At 41.1% G+C, this 15,462-nt stretch overlaps 1 protein-coding gene across 4 annotated transcripts in view; it reads right to left on the reverse strand.

Annotated features, from left to right (window-relative positions):
- LOC139376472 (nebulin-related anchoring protein) overlaps positions 1-15,462 on the reverse strand; it is a 120,178-nt gene that overhangs the window by 33,434 nt on the left and 71,282 nt on the right. For all 4 annotated transcript variants that reach the window (XM_071119097.1, XM_071119098.1, XM_071119099.1 and 1 more), the window contains 7 exons: positions 12,165-12,263; positions 11,960-12,064; positions 7,570-7,677; positions 5,598-5,909; positions 5,163-5,267; positions 4,961-5,059; positions 4,542-4,646 (listed from right to left, as the gene is read on the reverse strand). In XM_071119097.1, the coding sequence (XP_070975198.1) occupies positions 4,542-4,646; positions 4,961-5,059; positions 5,163-5,267; positions 5,598-5,909; positions 7,570-7,677; positions 11,960-12,064; positions 12,165-12,263 (933 nt within the window). The remainder of the gene's footprint in view (positions 1-4,541; positions 4,647-4,960; positions 5,060-5,162; positions 5,268-5,597; positions 5,910-7,569; positions 7,678-11,959; positions 12,065-12,164; positions 12,264-15,462) is intronic.

Here is a 15,462-nt window from a genome sequence, read left to right on the forward strand (position 1 = left end):
CTGGGACTTGCAGTCAAAAAGCGTAATTCAACACAACCCAATACAATTACATATGCAAATAAATCTAAAGAAATATCTTTAGATACAGCTCAAAGAATAAACTTAAACATTAACTCTGTAACACATTAAAGTTACAACACTGGGGAGCTCTCGTCTGTGCTTCCCTTTGTATTCTAATAGTTTGCAAGCCGTGCCACATCCGACGAGCATTGGAGCCAGGTAGCACGCTTCGATCTTGGTTCTGTATTGATGCTTTTCCTGTTTGATGGTTCGTCGGAGGGCAGACTGTGATTTCTTATTAGCTTCCGGGTTAGAATCCCGCTCCTTGAAAGCAGCAGCTCTACCCTTTAGCTCAGTTCGAATGTTGCCTGTAATTCATGGCTTCTGGTTGGGGTTTGTACGTACAGTCACTGTGGGGATGACGTTATCGATGCACTTATTGATGAAGCCAGTGACTGATATAGTGTACTCCTCAATGCCATCGGAAGAATCCTGGAACATATTCCAGTCTGTGCTGCAAAACAGTCCTGTAGCTTAGCATCTGCTTCATCTGACCACTTTTTTTATAGACTGAGTCACTGGTGCTTCCTGCTTTAATTTTTGCTTGTAAGCAGGAATCAGGTGGATGGAATTATGGTCATATTTGCCAAATGGAGGGTGAGGGAGAACTTTGTATGTGTCTCTGTGTGTGGAGTAAAGGTGGTCTCGAGTTTTATCCCTCTGATTGCACATTTAATACGCGATAGGTAAAAATGGATTTAAGTTTCACTGTATTAAAGTCCCCGGCCACAAGGAGCGCCGCCTCTGGATGAGCATTTTCCTGTTTGCTTATGGCGGTATACAGTTCATTGAGTGCGGTTTTAGTGCCAGCATCGGTCTGTGGTGGTATGTAGACAGCTATGAAAAATACAGATGAACTCTAGGTAGATAGTGTGGTCTACAGCTCATCATGAGATACTCTACCTCAGGCGAGCAAAAGCTTGAGACTTCCTTAGATATCCTGCACCAGCTGTTGTTAACAAATATACATAGGCCCCCGCCCCGTGTCTTACCAGAGGCTGCTGTTTTATCCTGCCGATAGAGTGTATAACCAACCAGCTGTTAGTTATTAATTTCGTCATTCAGCCACGACTCTGTGAAACATAAGATATTACAGTTTTTAATATACCGTTGGTAGGATATTCATGCTTTCAGTTCGTCCCATTTATGCTCCAGCGATTGAACGTTGGCTAACAGTACGGATGGCGAAGGCAGATTAACCACTCGTCACCTGATCCTCACAAGGCACCCCGATCTCTTTCCGCGAAATCTCAGTTTCTTTCTCCAGCGAATGACGGGGATGAGGGCCTGTTCGGGTGTTTGGAGTCTGACTCATTAAAGAAAAATTATTAGTCCAATTCGAGGTGAGTAATCGCTGTTCTGATGTCCAGGAGCTCTTTTCGGTCATAAGAGACAGTAGCAGCAACATTATGTACAAAATAAGTTACAAACGATGCGAATAAACAAACAAAATAGCACAGTTGGTTAAGAGCCAATGAAACGGCAGCCATCCTCTCCGGCACCATCTTCTTTTTAACATAATAAGTTGAATGGACTCAGTCTGTGTGCAATAATAGTGTTTAAAATTATTTTTAAATGACTACTTCCCCTCTATACCCCACAAATACATTTATCTGTAATGTCCCTCAGTCGAGCAGTGAATTTTAAACACAGATTCAACCATAAAGACCAGGGAGGTTTACTAATGCCTCGCAAAGAATGGCACCTATTGGTAGATGGGTAAAAAATAAAAAAAAAAGCAGAAACTTGAATATCCCTTTGAGCATCGTGAAGTTATTAATTACACTCTGGATGGTGTATCAATACACCCAATCATTACAAAGATACAGGCGTCCTTCCTAACTAGTTGCAGAAGAGAAAGGAAACCGTTTGAGGATTTCAAAATGAGGCCAATGGTGACTTTAAAATAGTTACACAGTTTAATGGCTGTGATAGGAGAAAACTGACGATGGATCAACAACATTTTAGTTACTTCATAATACTAACCTAACTATAACATAATATAGAACTATAACTAACAGAAACGAAGGGGAAAATGAAAGCCTGTACAGAATAAAAAATGTTCCAAAACATGCATCATGTTTGCAAGTCACTAAAGTAATATTGCAAATCCAATACAACACATTACTGATTACCACTCTCCATATGTTCAAGTATAATGGTGGCTGCATCATGTTATGGGTATGCTTGTAATTGTTAAGGACTAGGGAGTTTTTCAGGATGAAAAATAAACAGACTGGAGCTAAGCATAGCCAAAATCCTAGCCTCCTGTTTTAGTCTACTTTCCTCCAGACACTGGGAGACGAATTCACTTTTCTGCAGGAGAATAACCTAAAACACAGGGCCAAATCTACTCTGGAGTTGCTTACCAAGAACACAGTGAATGTTCCTGAGTAGCTGAGTTACAGATTTGACTTAAATCTAGAGTTACCAGCCTCAGGAATTGCAGCCCAAATAAATGCTTCACAGAGTTCAAGTAACAGACACATGTTCAAAGAAGGCTGCGTGAATCAGGCATTCATGGTCGAATTGCTGCAAAGAAACCCCTACAAAGGGACAGCAATAAGAAGAGACTTGCTTGGGCCAACAAACACGGGCAATGGACATTAGACCGGTGGTAATCTGTCCTTTGGTCTGGAGTCCAAATATGAGATTTTTGGTTCCAGGCCTGTGTCTTTAGGAGACGCAGAGTAGGGGAACGAGTGATCTCCGCATTTATGGTTACCACCGTGAAGCATAGAGGAGGAGGTGTGATGGTGTGGGGGTGCTTTGCTGATGACACTGTCTGTGATTTATTTAGAATTCAAGACACACTTAACCAGCCTTCTGCAGCGATACGCCATCCCATATGGTTTGTGCTTAGTGGGACTATAATTTGTTTTTCAACAGGACAATGACCCAACACACCTCCAGGCTGTGTAAGGGCTGTTTGACCAAGAAGGAGAGTGATGGAGTGCTGCATCAGATGACCTGGCCTCCACAATCACCTGACCTCAACCCAATTGAGATGGTTTGGGATGAATTGGACCGCAGAGGGAAGGAAAAGCAGCCAACACGTGCTCAGCATACAGTATGTGGGAACTCCTTAATGACTGTTGGAAAATTTTGAGAGAATGCCAAGAGTGTGCAAAGCTGTCATCAAGGCAACGGGTGGCTACTTTGAAGAATATAAAATCTAAAATACATGTTTATTTGTTTAATGCTTTTTTGGTTACTACATGATTCCAAAGTGTGGCCCATGGCTCTTTACCATCATGTAAGGTTGCACCCTCCTAGGCCTCACCATCTCACTGTAATTTGCATTTTAATTTTGCCTTATGGAAGAAGAGGAATAATAATATTAATTAAAGCTGCAGGTAGCGTTGCCGGGGTTCAGCTGTGTGCTCACTGTGCCACCACCAGGACAAATTGGACACATTGCACTAGGATGAGCTAATTCTGTACTGCTTACAATGCTTGCCAAATATCAGAACTCCACATTGAACAAGTCATGCAATATTTTGCTTTTGAGGTATTTTGGACGATTTTCAATGATGTTGACTACTTGAAATGTCTTCCTTTCCAGGACCGCTGTACCGCTTGGCACCAAATTTGGTATATATCATCTATGTAGCCATGTCTTTAAACTGAACATTTTGCAAGAGTCTAACTGAAACAGTATGGCTGCTATGAGCCAATGAGCTTGCATTAATGTGCGTTGGACAGGAAAAAACATTCATGCAGCCAAAATATACCGTACTTTACAGGTTAGCTAGACTCATATCCCTGAGCATGTGTGCCAAATTCCATCATTCTGAGTCAAACAGATCAAGAGATATAAACATGTGCCCGTTACAGGCATTTTTTGGACCCTAGCTAACTCGGGGTGAGGGGCGTGACCTTTTAAATTTAGCATTTTCAATCGCTTGTTATAGTGCCACAATGTGGCCAATTGGCAAGGCATTTTATGAGAGGGTGTGTTGGCGCTTTACCATCATGCCAGGTTGCACCCTCCTAGACCTTATCATCTCACTGGAATTTGCATGTGGATCTGAATGTGCTTGAATATGTTCTCTTCACAGTGTTTGGAACATGTGTACCAAGTTATGTTACAATACTTAAATCTGTGACTGATTTATATGCATTAATGAGAATAAATATGTGCCCGTTATAGCACCACAATCTCAATATGCTTGCATATGTTGAGTCTCACAGTGTTTGGATTTGTCTTGGATATTATGCATCTAATTATTTTGTTTGACATTTTCAGGCCCTGTACACACTCAGATTGACAACTTATGTACAACACATTTGGCACAAGGTTGTGATGCAACTGATATTTTTTGGTTTAACAACCATTGTGTTGTTTCGGCAACTCATCTAAACACTTTTGTGTAGACAAACTCTCCGTTGTATCAAAACAGTTTTCTTTGTTGTACATCAGTTGTATAAACTGAGTGTGTACAAGGCATTAGAGAAAAAAAGCATAGTTGGTCTCTTACATTGCTAATCTGCTGGGCGTTGATCCTTGCTCTGATGAAGTCTGGGTCGTCGGCATGTAAGGTGTATTTGTGCATGGCGTCCGAGTCTCCAGACTTATACAGCCTCTGTAACGTGGTGAGAATAACATTGATAACAATTACACAGAATTTGCCTTTGAAGGGGTCACAGACATACATGGTTTTAAATACTATTGTAAATCTTTCAAATACTTATAGCGTTTGCTTTAGTCTGCCTGGAGTGCCAAATGGGTGGGGTTTGCTCTTTTGAGACTAGGCAAGCTCAATCAAGCTCAGCTGTATATTACATATTTCCAAATAGTATTTGAAGCCTGGTCTGCTCAAATAGCAAGTTCCATTAGATTTAGTAGCCCTTCACAACAGGACACTGAAGATTTTACAAAATGAATAGGAGCTCATACCTCACTGCACTGGAGGTAGCTGTTCTTAGCATGAACAATGTCTGGAGAGTCCGCCACTTGGGTGAACTTCAGACTGTCTGGCAGTTGACGATATTTCTTCTGCAAGACCAATTCACATGAGGATCAGTCACACACACACACACACACTCTCACCCGCACTCTCTTATTTCTCAGGTAACACGGCCGCTAGTTGTGTACTTACATTACTGGTGAGTTCTCCGGCTTTCTTTGCCAACTCCATTTGAGGCGCCCCCACACCATCCCAGGCCACGCCCTTCATGAAGTTCAGATCCGACTTGTACAGTTTCTAGAAAACAGACGCAGGGAGAGGGTTGCTATTTATACCCTCATATTTACTGACACTCTTATTTGAATATTGTTCTTTGTATTTCCTGAGAAAGACTTTGGTTGAGATGAAAATGTACTATGGTAAAAATTATTCTATTTGATTGTATTCTCTTCTAGTCTATTCTAAACAATGTTGCACCCTGGGACATGATTTGTTAAATTAATTTGAGGGGAAAGCCCCTGCTCCAATATCCTAATACTTAATAGTATATTTCCCTTAATCATGTTCTCCCTCTCCCCTCCACCCTCCACTCTCCTCTTCCACCCACCCTTCTCCTCGCTGCCTCACCTCGCTCTGCAGGTTGTAGGCCTTCTTGGCCCATTGGACTTTAATATCGTCAGGGAGGACAGTGTATGCATGGAGCCTCTTCCTGTAGTCCTGATCGCTGGCCAGAGCTTGGGCGTTCTTGGCTGTCACTAAATTGATCATATCTGGATTGAGGTGGTACTGGCCGCTGGTGGAAAGTGCGTCTTTGCGGTACTCCTGCTCACTCGTCAGCCGGCCCATCTGCATGCAGTGTAGCATGCGCGGGTCATCCAGAATGCTGCGGGCGCCGATGTGCTTGCCCTTATCCAGCAGGTGGTGGTGCTTGTATTGGACCTAGGTTGGTAGAAGGGAAAGAGAAGAGTGAACATTTCATTATTTGACTTAGTTAATAAAACACCTTTTTTTCATTTATTTCCCCACACCCCATTGTATTGTTGTGCACCTCATATACCAAACCTCCCTTTTTTGCACTCAAACACTAAACCCCCCGTTTTGTCCTCAGAACAGCCTCAATTCATCCCGGCATGGACTCTACAAGGTCTGGACCATTCTACAAGGTGGACCATTCTTGATACATACAGGAAACTGTTGAGCGTGAAAAACCCAACAGCGTTGCATACCCCATTCAAATGCACATAAATCTTATGTCTTGCCCATTCACCCTCTGAATGGCACACATACACAATCCATGTCTCAATTGTCTCAAAGCTTAAAAAGCTTATTTAGCCTGTCTCCTCCCCTTCATCTACACTGATTGAAGTGGATTTAATAAGTGACATCAATAAGGGATCGTAGCTTTCACCTGGATTCACCTGGTCAGTCTATGTCATGGGAAGAGCAGCTGTTCTTAATGTTTTGTATACTCAGTGTGTCTTGCATGCAAATAGGTACTACTGTAGTGGCTAAGGTTCCCAGCTAAGGTTCCTTTTATTTTGTGTCTTATCCTTTCATTTACGGTTTTAGTTGGACAATTTTGTGCAGTTTTTGAGTTTCCTTTTTGCCATCATTATCATCCTGGAATCTGTTAAAATAACCTGGAAATAATCAATGCGTTCATTACTCAAACCTTGGAACAACTGTACCTAGGAATAATTACAATCAAGAAATCTCAAGTTGTTTTATTGGAAGATTTGCATTAATTGGAAATGAGTTGGAACCCTACATCTATTTTGGTGTCAATTATACAACGGGTGGGTCTAATCCTGAATGCTGATTTGGTTAAAACTGCCTTCCAGCCGGTGTCTATTCCACAAGTTACCACTGGCTAAAGCTATGATGTTAAAATGCCTATTTACTCGGTTCCATCTGACTGCGCAATCCACTAACTCATCAGCCCAGCCAGGCAATTTATAAAGTTGATCTCCACTAAGAAAAGCATCTAGACATTATCTCACATTTCTTTTAGACAAAAATGTAGTTTTCAACAGCTGAGATTTGGAACCACATTCTACCGTTGTTATGGCTTCTGTTCTAATGTTCCAATTCGCCATTTCTATTAGACACCAAAATACAGGTAAGGGTGACGACTCATCTTCCAATAAAACAACTGTACATTTCTTGATTGCAATTATTAACATATTTATTACTCACTAAGTTCAGTTATGAACTCAGTTTCAAATTTTGAGTAATGAAGGCATTTATTGTTTCAAGGTTATTTGAACAAAATCCAAGATAATAATGATGATAAAACGCAAACTCAAAAAGATACAAAATGATTCAACAAAAACAGCCAAAGGATAAGGAGAGATATGAAATAAAAGACACGGAAATGGTGCCATATTGCCAGCTATAAACTGGTTCTAGGTGTTAGTAACATGAATGGCCACCAGGTGGTACAATAACCTAAATTAAATGGGTTCAAAACATATTTATTTCTCCAGGTAATATTCTTTATATTTCTTACACAATTCTAGCACATTTTCTAATATTTAAAAATGGCTATTACAACTACTGTACTTTCAAAGAGTGCATTCGTAAACGGAGTACTACTCACGTCGCTGGCTAAATCCATTGAGGTTTTGGCAGCCTGGAAGGGGATGTCCTGCATGGTCAGTTTGTAGCCCTGAGCCCTTAGAGTGTGCCATGACTCCCTGTACTTGGTCTGAAGAGAAAAACAAACCATCAGTAAGTCCAGGCCCTGGTTTGCCAGAGCCTTCATAAGCCTTAACGTAGACTGGATCAGTTATTCATTTAATTTATCATCTAATGTTACAATTGTTCATTGGAGATCCCATCATAAGGTGCGTCATTACACCTGAGCTGTTTGTCAAAATCAACTTACTATCTAGACTCTCTTTCTGATGGTATCTACATTTTGGAAAACGATTACACCTCGCTGCCCAAATCATGTCAGTTTCTGGCCCCATCACTGGCCCCATCAAAATAGAAATATGTGATGCTTTTAACTCTTAATATTTGAGAATTTAGCTCTACCTTATGGTTTCTACGCAGACTGTAGACAGTGTGGAGCTCAACAGACACTAGGGATCCCTTGTTTTCCTTTAATCAGTTTACAGACAAGGACGTGCTTCATTCTTTGCTTACTATAGATGTTAAGTCCACAGGCAGACCAGTTAGATCCTGGTCATCTAGTTGTGACAGTCCCTCTTATTGTCAAACACATAGCCCATATTTTCTTAGTAATATTTCTTTCTGGGATTATTCCTAAAGAATGGAAAACAGTGCATGTTTTTCCTCTTCACATCGGCCCGATATCAACACTTTTGTGTTTGGCTAAAGCACTAGAGTTATTGATAAATTCTCAAAGTCGCTCCTTCTTTAACAGAAACTGTATCCTAAATACAGTACATATCAATCTGGATTGAGACAAGGACATAGTACCATCTCAGCTGCATCCCTTGTTGTCAACGATATTGTATGCTCTCTTGATTAAAAAAAAACTGCATTACACTACCTTGTTTATAAACCTGTTAAAAGCTTTCGACACTATGGATCATTCATTGTTATTACAAAGCGGTCCACTGGCGGACTTGATAGAAATGCATGTGCTTGGTTAAAAAAACGACCTAATGGATAGCTCTCAATTGCTGACTATGTCATCTCGCAATTCCTCAAAGTCACAAAAGGAGTTCCTTAAGGGTCTATGTTAGGGCCAGTACTATTCACACAGTATTTAAATGATATTGGTTCCATAGTAAATAACTAAGCTACACTTTTATGCTGATGACACTGGGCTGTACACTTCTGCCTCCTCTGTGAACCAGACTATAGCTGATGGCTTTTAATGTCGTACAAAACACTTTTCTTGACCTTAAACTGGTACTGCATGCATATAAAAAAGTAGGCCTATATAATATTCTCTAGAGCACAACTTTGACTGTACAGACTTACATATTTGCACGTTAAATGGAACACAAATTGAGCAAGTCCCATAATGTAAATACCTTGGCATTTGGAGTGATGACAAGTTGTAATTTAAAACACATTTAAAAAAAGCATATGAGCTAGCAAAGAAACTGATAATTAACCTGGACTTCTTCTACATAAATATACTGTGCCTTGATAGCAGGGAAAAAAGTATTGAGTCAACTTTCCCATCAGCCCTTGACTATGGCAACATTATCTATATGAACCCAGCTGCCACTACTTTAAAAACCACTGGATGTTGTTTATCATAGTGCACTCTGCTACGAGTGACCAATTTTGCACACATCACTGTGATCTGTGGGCTGGCCGTCACTGGCAACACAGAGAACGCAACATTGCCTTCTATTCACTTACAAAGCTTTCATGCAGAAACAACCATTTTACCTTACATCGCTCCTCCTACAGAAGTATGAAATACCTTACTTGCTCACAGGAATGGCTAACTCTTGAAATTCCTTTTTATTTACATGCACTAGTGCCTTTCAATCATTTTAGGGTTCTGGTAAATGGTTCTGGTAAAGACTAATGTACGTGTCTTTAATCATTATATTTGTATTTTTGCATTTCTCATGATCCCGCATTTATTGTTGTAATTGTATCACTAATTACTTTGTATTTCTTGCAGCATTTTTTTGTGAAGCAGGGCTCCCTTGCAAAAGAGACGTGGTCTCAACGGGACTTCCTTGTGTAAATAAAATACAAAGATACAATTGCTGCAAAACCTTTTTAACAAACACTCTAGCTAAGACTTAGGCCAACTAATTTAGCATATCTGATTCAGATAGTTAAGGTCTTGTTGACAGGCAGCTAATTTGCAGAATCAGTTGTGTTAAATTAGGGTTGGACTGAAAACCCACAGGACGGTAGATCTCCAGGAAGAGGGTTGGGCAGCCCTGACCTACATGTTTCAAGCAGACCACCATAATCCCTGTGCCCAAGAATGCCAAGGTAACGTGTCTAAATGACTACCGCCCTGTAGCACTCACAGCTGTAGCCTTTAGATGACTTGAAAGGCTGGTCATCAACACCAACTATAGCTCAGTGTCCAACACCATAGTGCCCTCCAAGCTCATCACTAAGCTCAGGACCCTGGAACTGAACAACTCCCTCTGCAACTGTATCCTGGACTTCCTGACGGGCTGCCCCCAGGTGGTGAGGGTAGACAACAACAGATCCGCTATGCTGACCCTCAACACTGGGACCCCTCAAGGGTGTGTGCTTATTCCCATTATGTACTCTCTGTTCACACATGACTACATGGTCGCGCATGACTACAACACCATCATTAAGTTTGTTGACAACACGATGGTGGTTGGCCTGATCACTGACGACAATGAGACCAATGAGACCTGGCAGTGTGGTGCCAGGACAACAACCTCTACTCTCAACGTCAGCAAGACAAAGGAGCTGATCGTGGAAAAGGAGTGCCAAGCACGCCCCCATCCACATAGACGAGGCTGTAGTGGAGCGGGTTGAGAGCTTCCTCTTGCAAAGGAATTATCATGGTCCACACACACCAACACAGTCATGAAGAAGGCACGACAATGCCTCTTCCCCCTCAGGAGGCTGAAAATATTTGACAGATCCTCAAAAGATTCTACAGATGCACCATTGAGAGCATCTCGTCTGGCTGCATCACCACTTGGTATGGCAACTGCTTGGCATCCAACCGCAAAGAACTACAGAGGGTAGTGCTGTGTAGCTTAGTTTTTCGAGCATGGCACTTGCAGCACCAGGGTTATGGGTTCGATTCCTGAGGGGGACTGTAAGTCGCTCTACATAAGCGCGGCTGCTAAATGACTAAAATGTAGTGCGTACGGCCCAGTACATCACTGGGGCTGAGCTCCCTGCCATCCAGGGCCTCTAGACCAGGCCTTACAAGTTGTCAAAGACAAAGACAGCCCCCTAAGTCATAGGCTGATATCTGTGCTACTGCGTACCAAGCACTACAGATACCAAGTCTGGAACCAACAGGACTCTAAACAGCTTCTAACCCCTAGCCATAAGACTGCTAAATAGTTAGTAGTGTAACTATTCAACTCAGACTGCATCACATATGCTGCTGCTACTGTTTATCATCAATCCTGTTGCCTAGTCATTTTATCCCTAACTACTGTTTAAGTACATATCTACCTCAATTACCTGGTACCCCTCCACATTGATTCAGTACTGGTACCCCAAGTACAGTGCATTCGGAAAGTATTCAGACCCCTTGACTTTTTCCACATTTTGTTACCTTACAGCCTTATTCTAAAATGTATTACATTTTTTGATGCAAGCTTGCTCTTGTTTGCTGCATGTAGGCCTAAAATACCACAGACCAAAGAACTGGCGGGGAGTTTGAAAGGAAAGAGAGCACAAGAGTGTGATCACATTGAATGGTGATGATAAATTGATAGACTAACTATACTCATAATGTGTGCTCCGAGGAAGAAACAATGATATAATGTAACAACATCGCCTGAAAACGGCCACATTTTAGTTGAGATTATAAATCTCGAATGGCATTGATCATGGTATTGATCCTCTTAAAAAATATATAATCCAGATTGAAATATTTAAGGGCATGTCCAATGGTCCGCTCTGCCGTTGCTGTCTTGATGCACTGATGATGCACTGATGTTGCACACTGAATGTTGTCAGGCTGGCCTGATTGCATTTACACTGAGCTGAGATCGGAACACAAAGTGAGCTCGTCCACCTCCGGAGGTCCTCAGGCAAATCTGCTTACATGTCGAACATTATGTGCATTGTTTGCATTTAGACCTGGCATTAACATGCGTTTCTTGTTATGCTAATTATTTTAATGCAAGGTGCAAATTGGGTCTTCTTCCGGAGGTGGTCAGGCTGCGTGTTTTAATCACCTACACCTGATTAAAAATGTGGGCACAATCAGAACACGGACAAGATCAGGACAAAAGTACACATTGGAACCACGTATAAACAGGGGCTAATACAATGAATTGTATCTCGGACTTAGGCTAAGACAGATATACCTCGCTGAAGTTAGCCGCGTTGATCTTAGCCTGTGTTATCTCTGGTCTCTCCAATGTCATTGTGTAGTTATGCCTGTCATTCTCCCCTTTCATCTTGTACAGGCGCTGATGAGAAGAAAATGTTACAAAAAGGATATTTTGAATGTCTGTTCAGGACTATGTGAAGATATGTCACCTCAGTGTAACGATAAGTGGCACATCTCACCTCGTTGGTAAGCTTATTGCTGAGTTTGGCATGGACAATGTCTGGTGAGTCTGCGACAGATGTGTGCTTGAAGGAGCAGGGCTGCTGACGGTAGTTTTTCTGTTGGAGAGGAAGGAATGAAGAGGTTAACATTTTCATACCAGTATATTAGGTAGCACTATATAATAACACCTTGCAATGAAGCATGTGTAACGGATAAGTAAATAGTTTATTCATGTTTTGTGTGACTAGTGTAATGTCTCACAAAAATATGGACCTTCTAGCAGTACCTGATGCTCGTTGTGGTCTTAAAATAGCCTAGAACATATCAATGATAAAGGAATAAGCACACAACACAGCATGAGTCGCCTTTTGCACTCGTAAAAGGTTGAACATGACAGATTTGGGCACTGATTAGCACCTAAATTGGAATGCAGTGCCTGGCCAGTAACATGCTATAAATGATGTCAGGGCTCTGGCTCTGCACTTCACTTTGTTGTATGGGTTTTGACTGACAGCCGTTCTGAATATAAGCACCGCACACACCAAGAAGTTTCCCTCCTGGGAATTGGGCAACTTTTGCACAGTTTTTGTTGTCTGAGTGAGGGAAATGCTCTAAGAGTACTCAATATATTTTGAAAGATGAGACATTGATGATTATAATAAATACCGCTAACTGTAATCATCATGTGCGCTCAGAGGAATTGAGCTAGAAATGCCAATGGTACAGATGTTGCTGTTTATATTCAGAACCACATTCCTGTAAAGATTAAATACTGTTGAAGTAAGGTTAATCTGCCTCACCTAAAACCCATTCTGGTGGGAAGCTGCAATAAACCACCAAGTGCTAACAGTCAGTGTCTGGATAACATGTGTGAAATGCTTGATAATGTACGTGGTATAAACAGAGGTATATTTTCTGGGTGATATAAATATTAACTGTCTTTCATCGAGCTGCCCACTCAGGAAAAAACTTCAGACTGTAACCAGTACCTGCAACCTGGATCAGGTTGTCAGTCAACCTACCAGGGTATTTACAAACAGTACAGGAATGAAATCATCAACGTGTATTGATCACATCTTCACTAATGTTACAGAAATCATCTGGAAGCAGAAAAAGCAGTATCCAGATCCATAGGATGTAGTGATCACAGTATAGTAGCCATATCTAGGAAAACCAAAGATCCAAAGGCTGGGCCTAATATAGTGTATAAGAGGTCAGGCTGGGCCTAATATAGTGTATAAGAGGTCAGGCTGGGCCTAATATAGTGTATAAGAGGTCAGGCTGGGCCTAATATAGTGTATAAGAGGTCATACAGTAAGTTTTGTAGTGATTCATATGTTGATGATGTAAAGAATATTTGTTGGTCTGAGGTGTGTAATGAAGAGCAACCAGAAGCTGTTCTTGACACATTTATGAAATTGCTTATTCCAGTTACTAATAAACATGCACCCATTAAGAAAATTACTGTAAAAGCTATTGAATCCCCTTGGATTGATGAGGAATTGAAAAATATTACAGTTGAGAGGGATGAGGCAAAAGGTATGGCAAATAAGTCTGGCAGCCCAACTGATTGACAAATGTATAGCAAATTGATGGCTCATTCATCCCAAAACCAACTGATTTTGCCAAATACTTTCATTATTTTTTCATTGGCAAGATTAGCAAATTTAGGCATGACATGCCAGCAACAAACACTGACACTACACATCCAAGTATATCTGACCAAATTATGAAAGACAAGCAAAATTCTGTAAATTTAGTATGAAAGACGTGAACAAATTATTATTGTCTATCAACAATGACAAGCCACCAGGGTCTGACAATTTAGATGGAATATTACTGAGGATAATGCCTGACCAATCAGCCCGTTACCAACCCTTAATAAACTTATGGAAAAAATTGTTTGACCAGATACAATGCTATTTTACAGTAAACAAATTGACAACAAACATTCAGCATGCTTATAGGGAAGGACACTCAACAAGCTTAGCACGTACACAAATGAAGAGAAATTGATGACAGTCTGCTGCAGGAAAAACATGTGTTTTATGGCTTTACACCCCCTGCTATATTGTGGATAAAGAGTTACCGTTCTAACAGAACACAGAGTATGTTCTTTAATGGAAGCCTCTCCTTCATAATCCAGGTAGAATCAGGAATTACCCAGGGCAGCTGTCTAGGCCCCTTACTTGTTCAATCTTTACTAACGACATTCAGTAAAGCCAGTGTGTCTATGTATGCGGTTGACTCAACACTATACACGTCAGCTACTACAGCGAATGAAATGACTGCAACACTCAGAGCTGCAGTTCATTTCAGAGTGGGTGGCAAGGAATAAGTTAGTCCTAAATATTTCTAAAACTAAATGCATTGTATTTGGGACAAATCATTAACTAAACCCTAAAACATAAATTAAATCTTGTAATAAATAATGTGGACATTGAGCAAGTTGAGGTGACTAAATTGCTTGGAGTAACCCTGGATTGTAAGCTGTCATGGTCAAAACATATTGATACAACAGTAGCTAAGATGAGGAGAAGTATGTCCATAATAAAGCTCTGCTTCTTAACGTTATCAGCAAGGCAGGTCCTACAGGCTCTAGTTTTGTCTCACATGAACTACTGTTCAGTTGTGTGGTCAAGTGCCACAAAAAAGGACTTAGGAAAATTGCAATTGGCTCAGCACAGGGCAGCACGGCTGGCTCTTGGATGTACACCGAGTGCTAATGTTAATAATATGCATGTCAATCTCTCCTGGCTGAAGTGGAGGAGAGGTTGACTTCATCACTGCTTGGATTTATGAGAGGAGGTATTAACATGTTGAATGCACCGAGCTGTCAGTTTGAATTACTGGTGTACAGCTCGGACAACCATGCATACTCCACAAGACATGCCACCAGAGGTCTCTTCACAGTCCCCAAGTCCAGAACAGAGTATGGGAGACGCACAGTACTACATAGAGCCATGACTACATGGAACTCTATTCCACATCAAGTAACTGACGCAAGCAGTAAAATTAGATTTTAAAAAACAGATAAAACACCATATGGAACAGCGGGGACTGTGAAGCAACACAAACATAGGCACAGACACATGCGCACACACACACACACGATAACATATGTACTATACACACACATACATATGGATTTTGTACTGTAGATATGTGGTAGTGGAGGAGTAGGGGCCTGAGGGCACACAGTGTGTTGTGGAATCAGTAAATTTGTTATGTTTTTAAAATTGTATAAACTGCCTTAATTTTGTTGGACCTCAGGAAGAGTAATGGGGATCCATAATAAATACAAATACTGCATAA

This window comes from Oncorhynchus clarkii, chromosome 20, assembly GCF_045791955.1.
Source record: "Oncorhynchus clarkii lewisi isolate Uvic-CL-2024 chromosome 20, UVic_Ocla_1.0, whole genome shotgun sequence".
Taxonomy (NCBI): domain Eukaryota; kingdom Metazoa; phylum Chordata; class Actinopteri; order Salmoniformes; family Salmonidae; genus Oncorhynchus; species Oncorhynchus clarkii.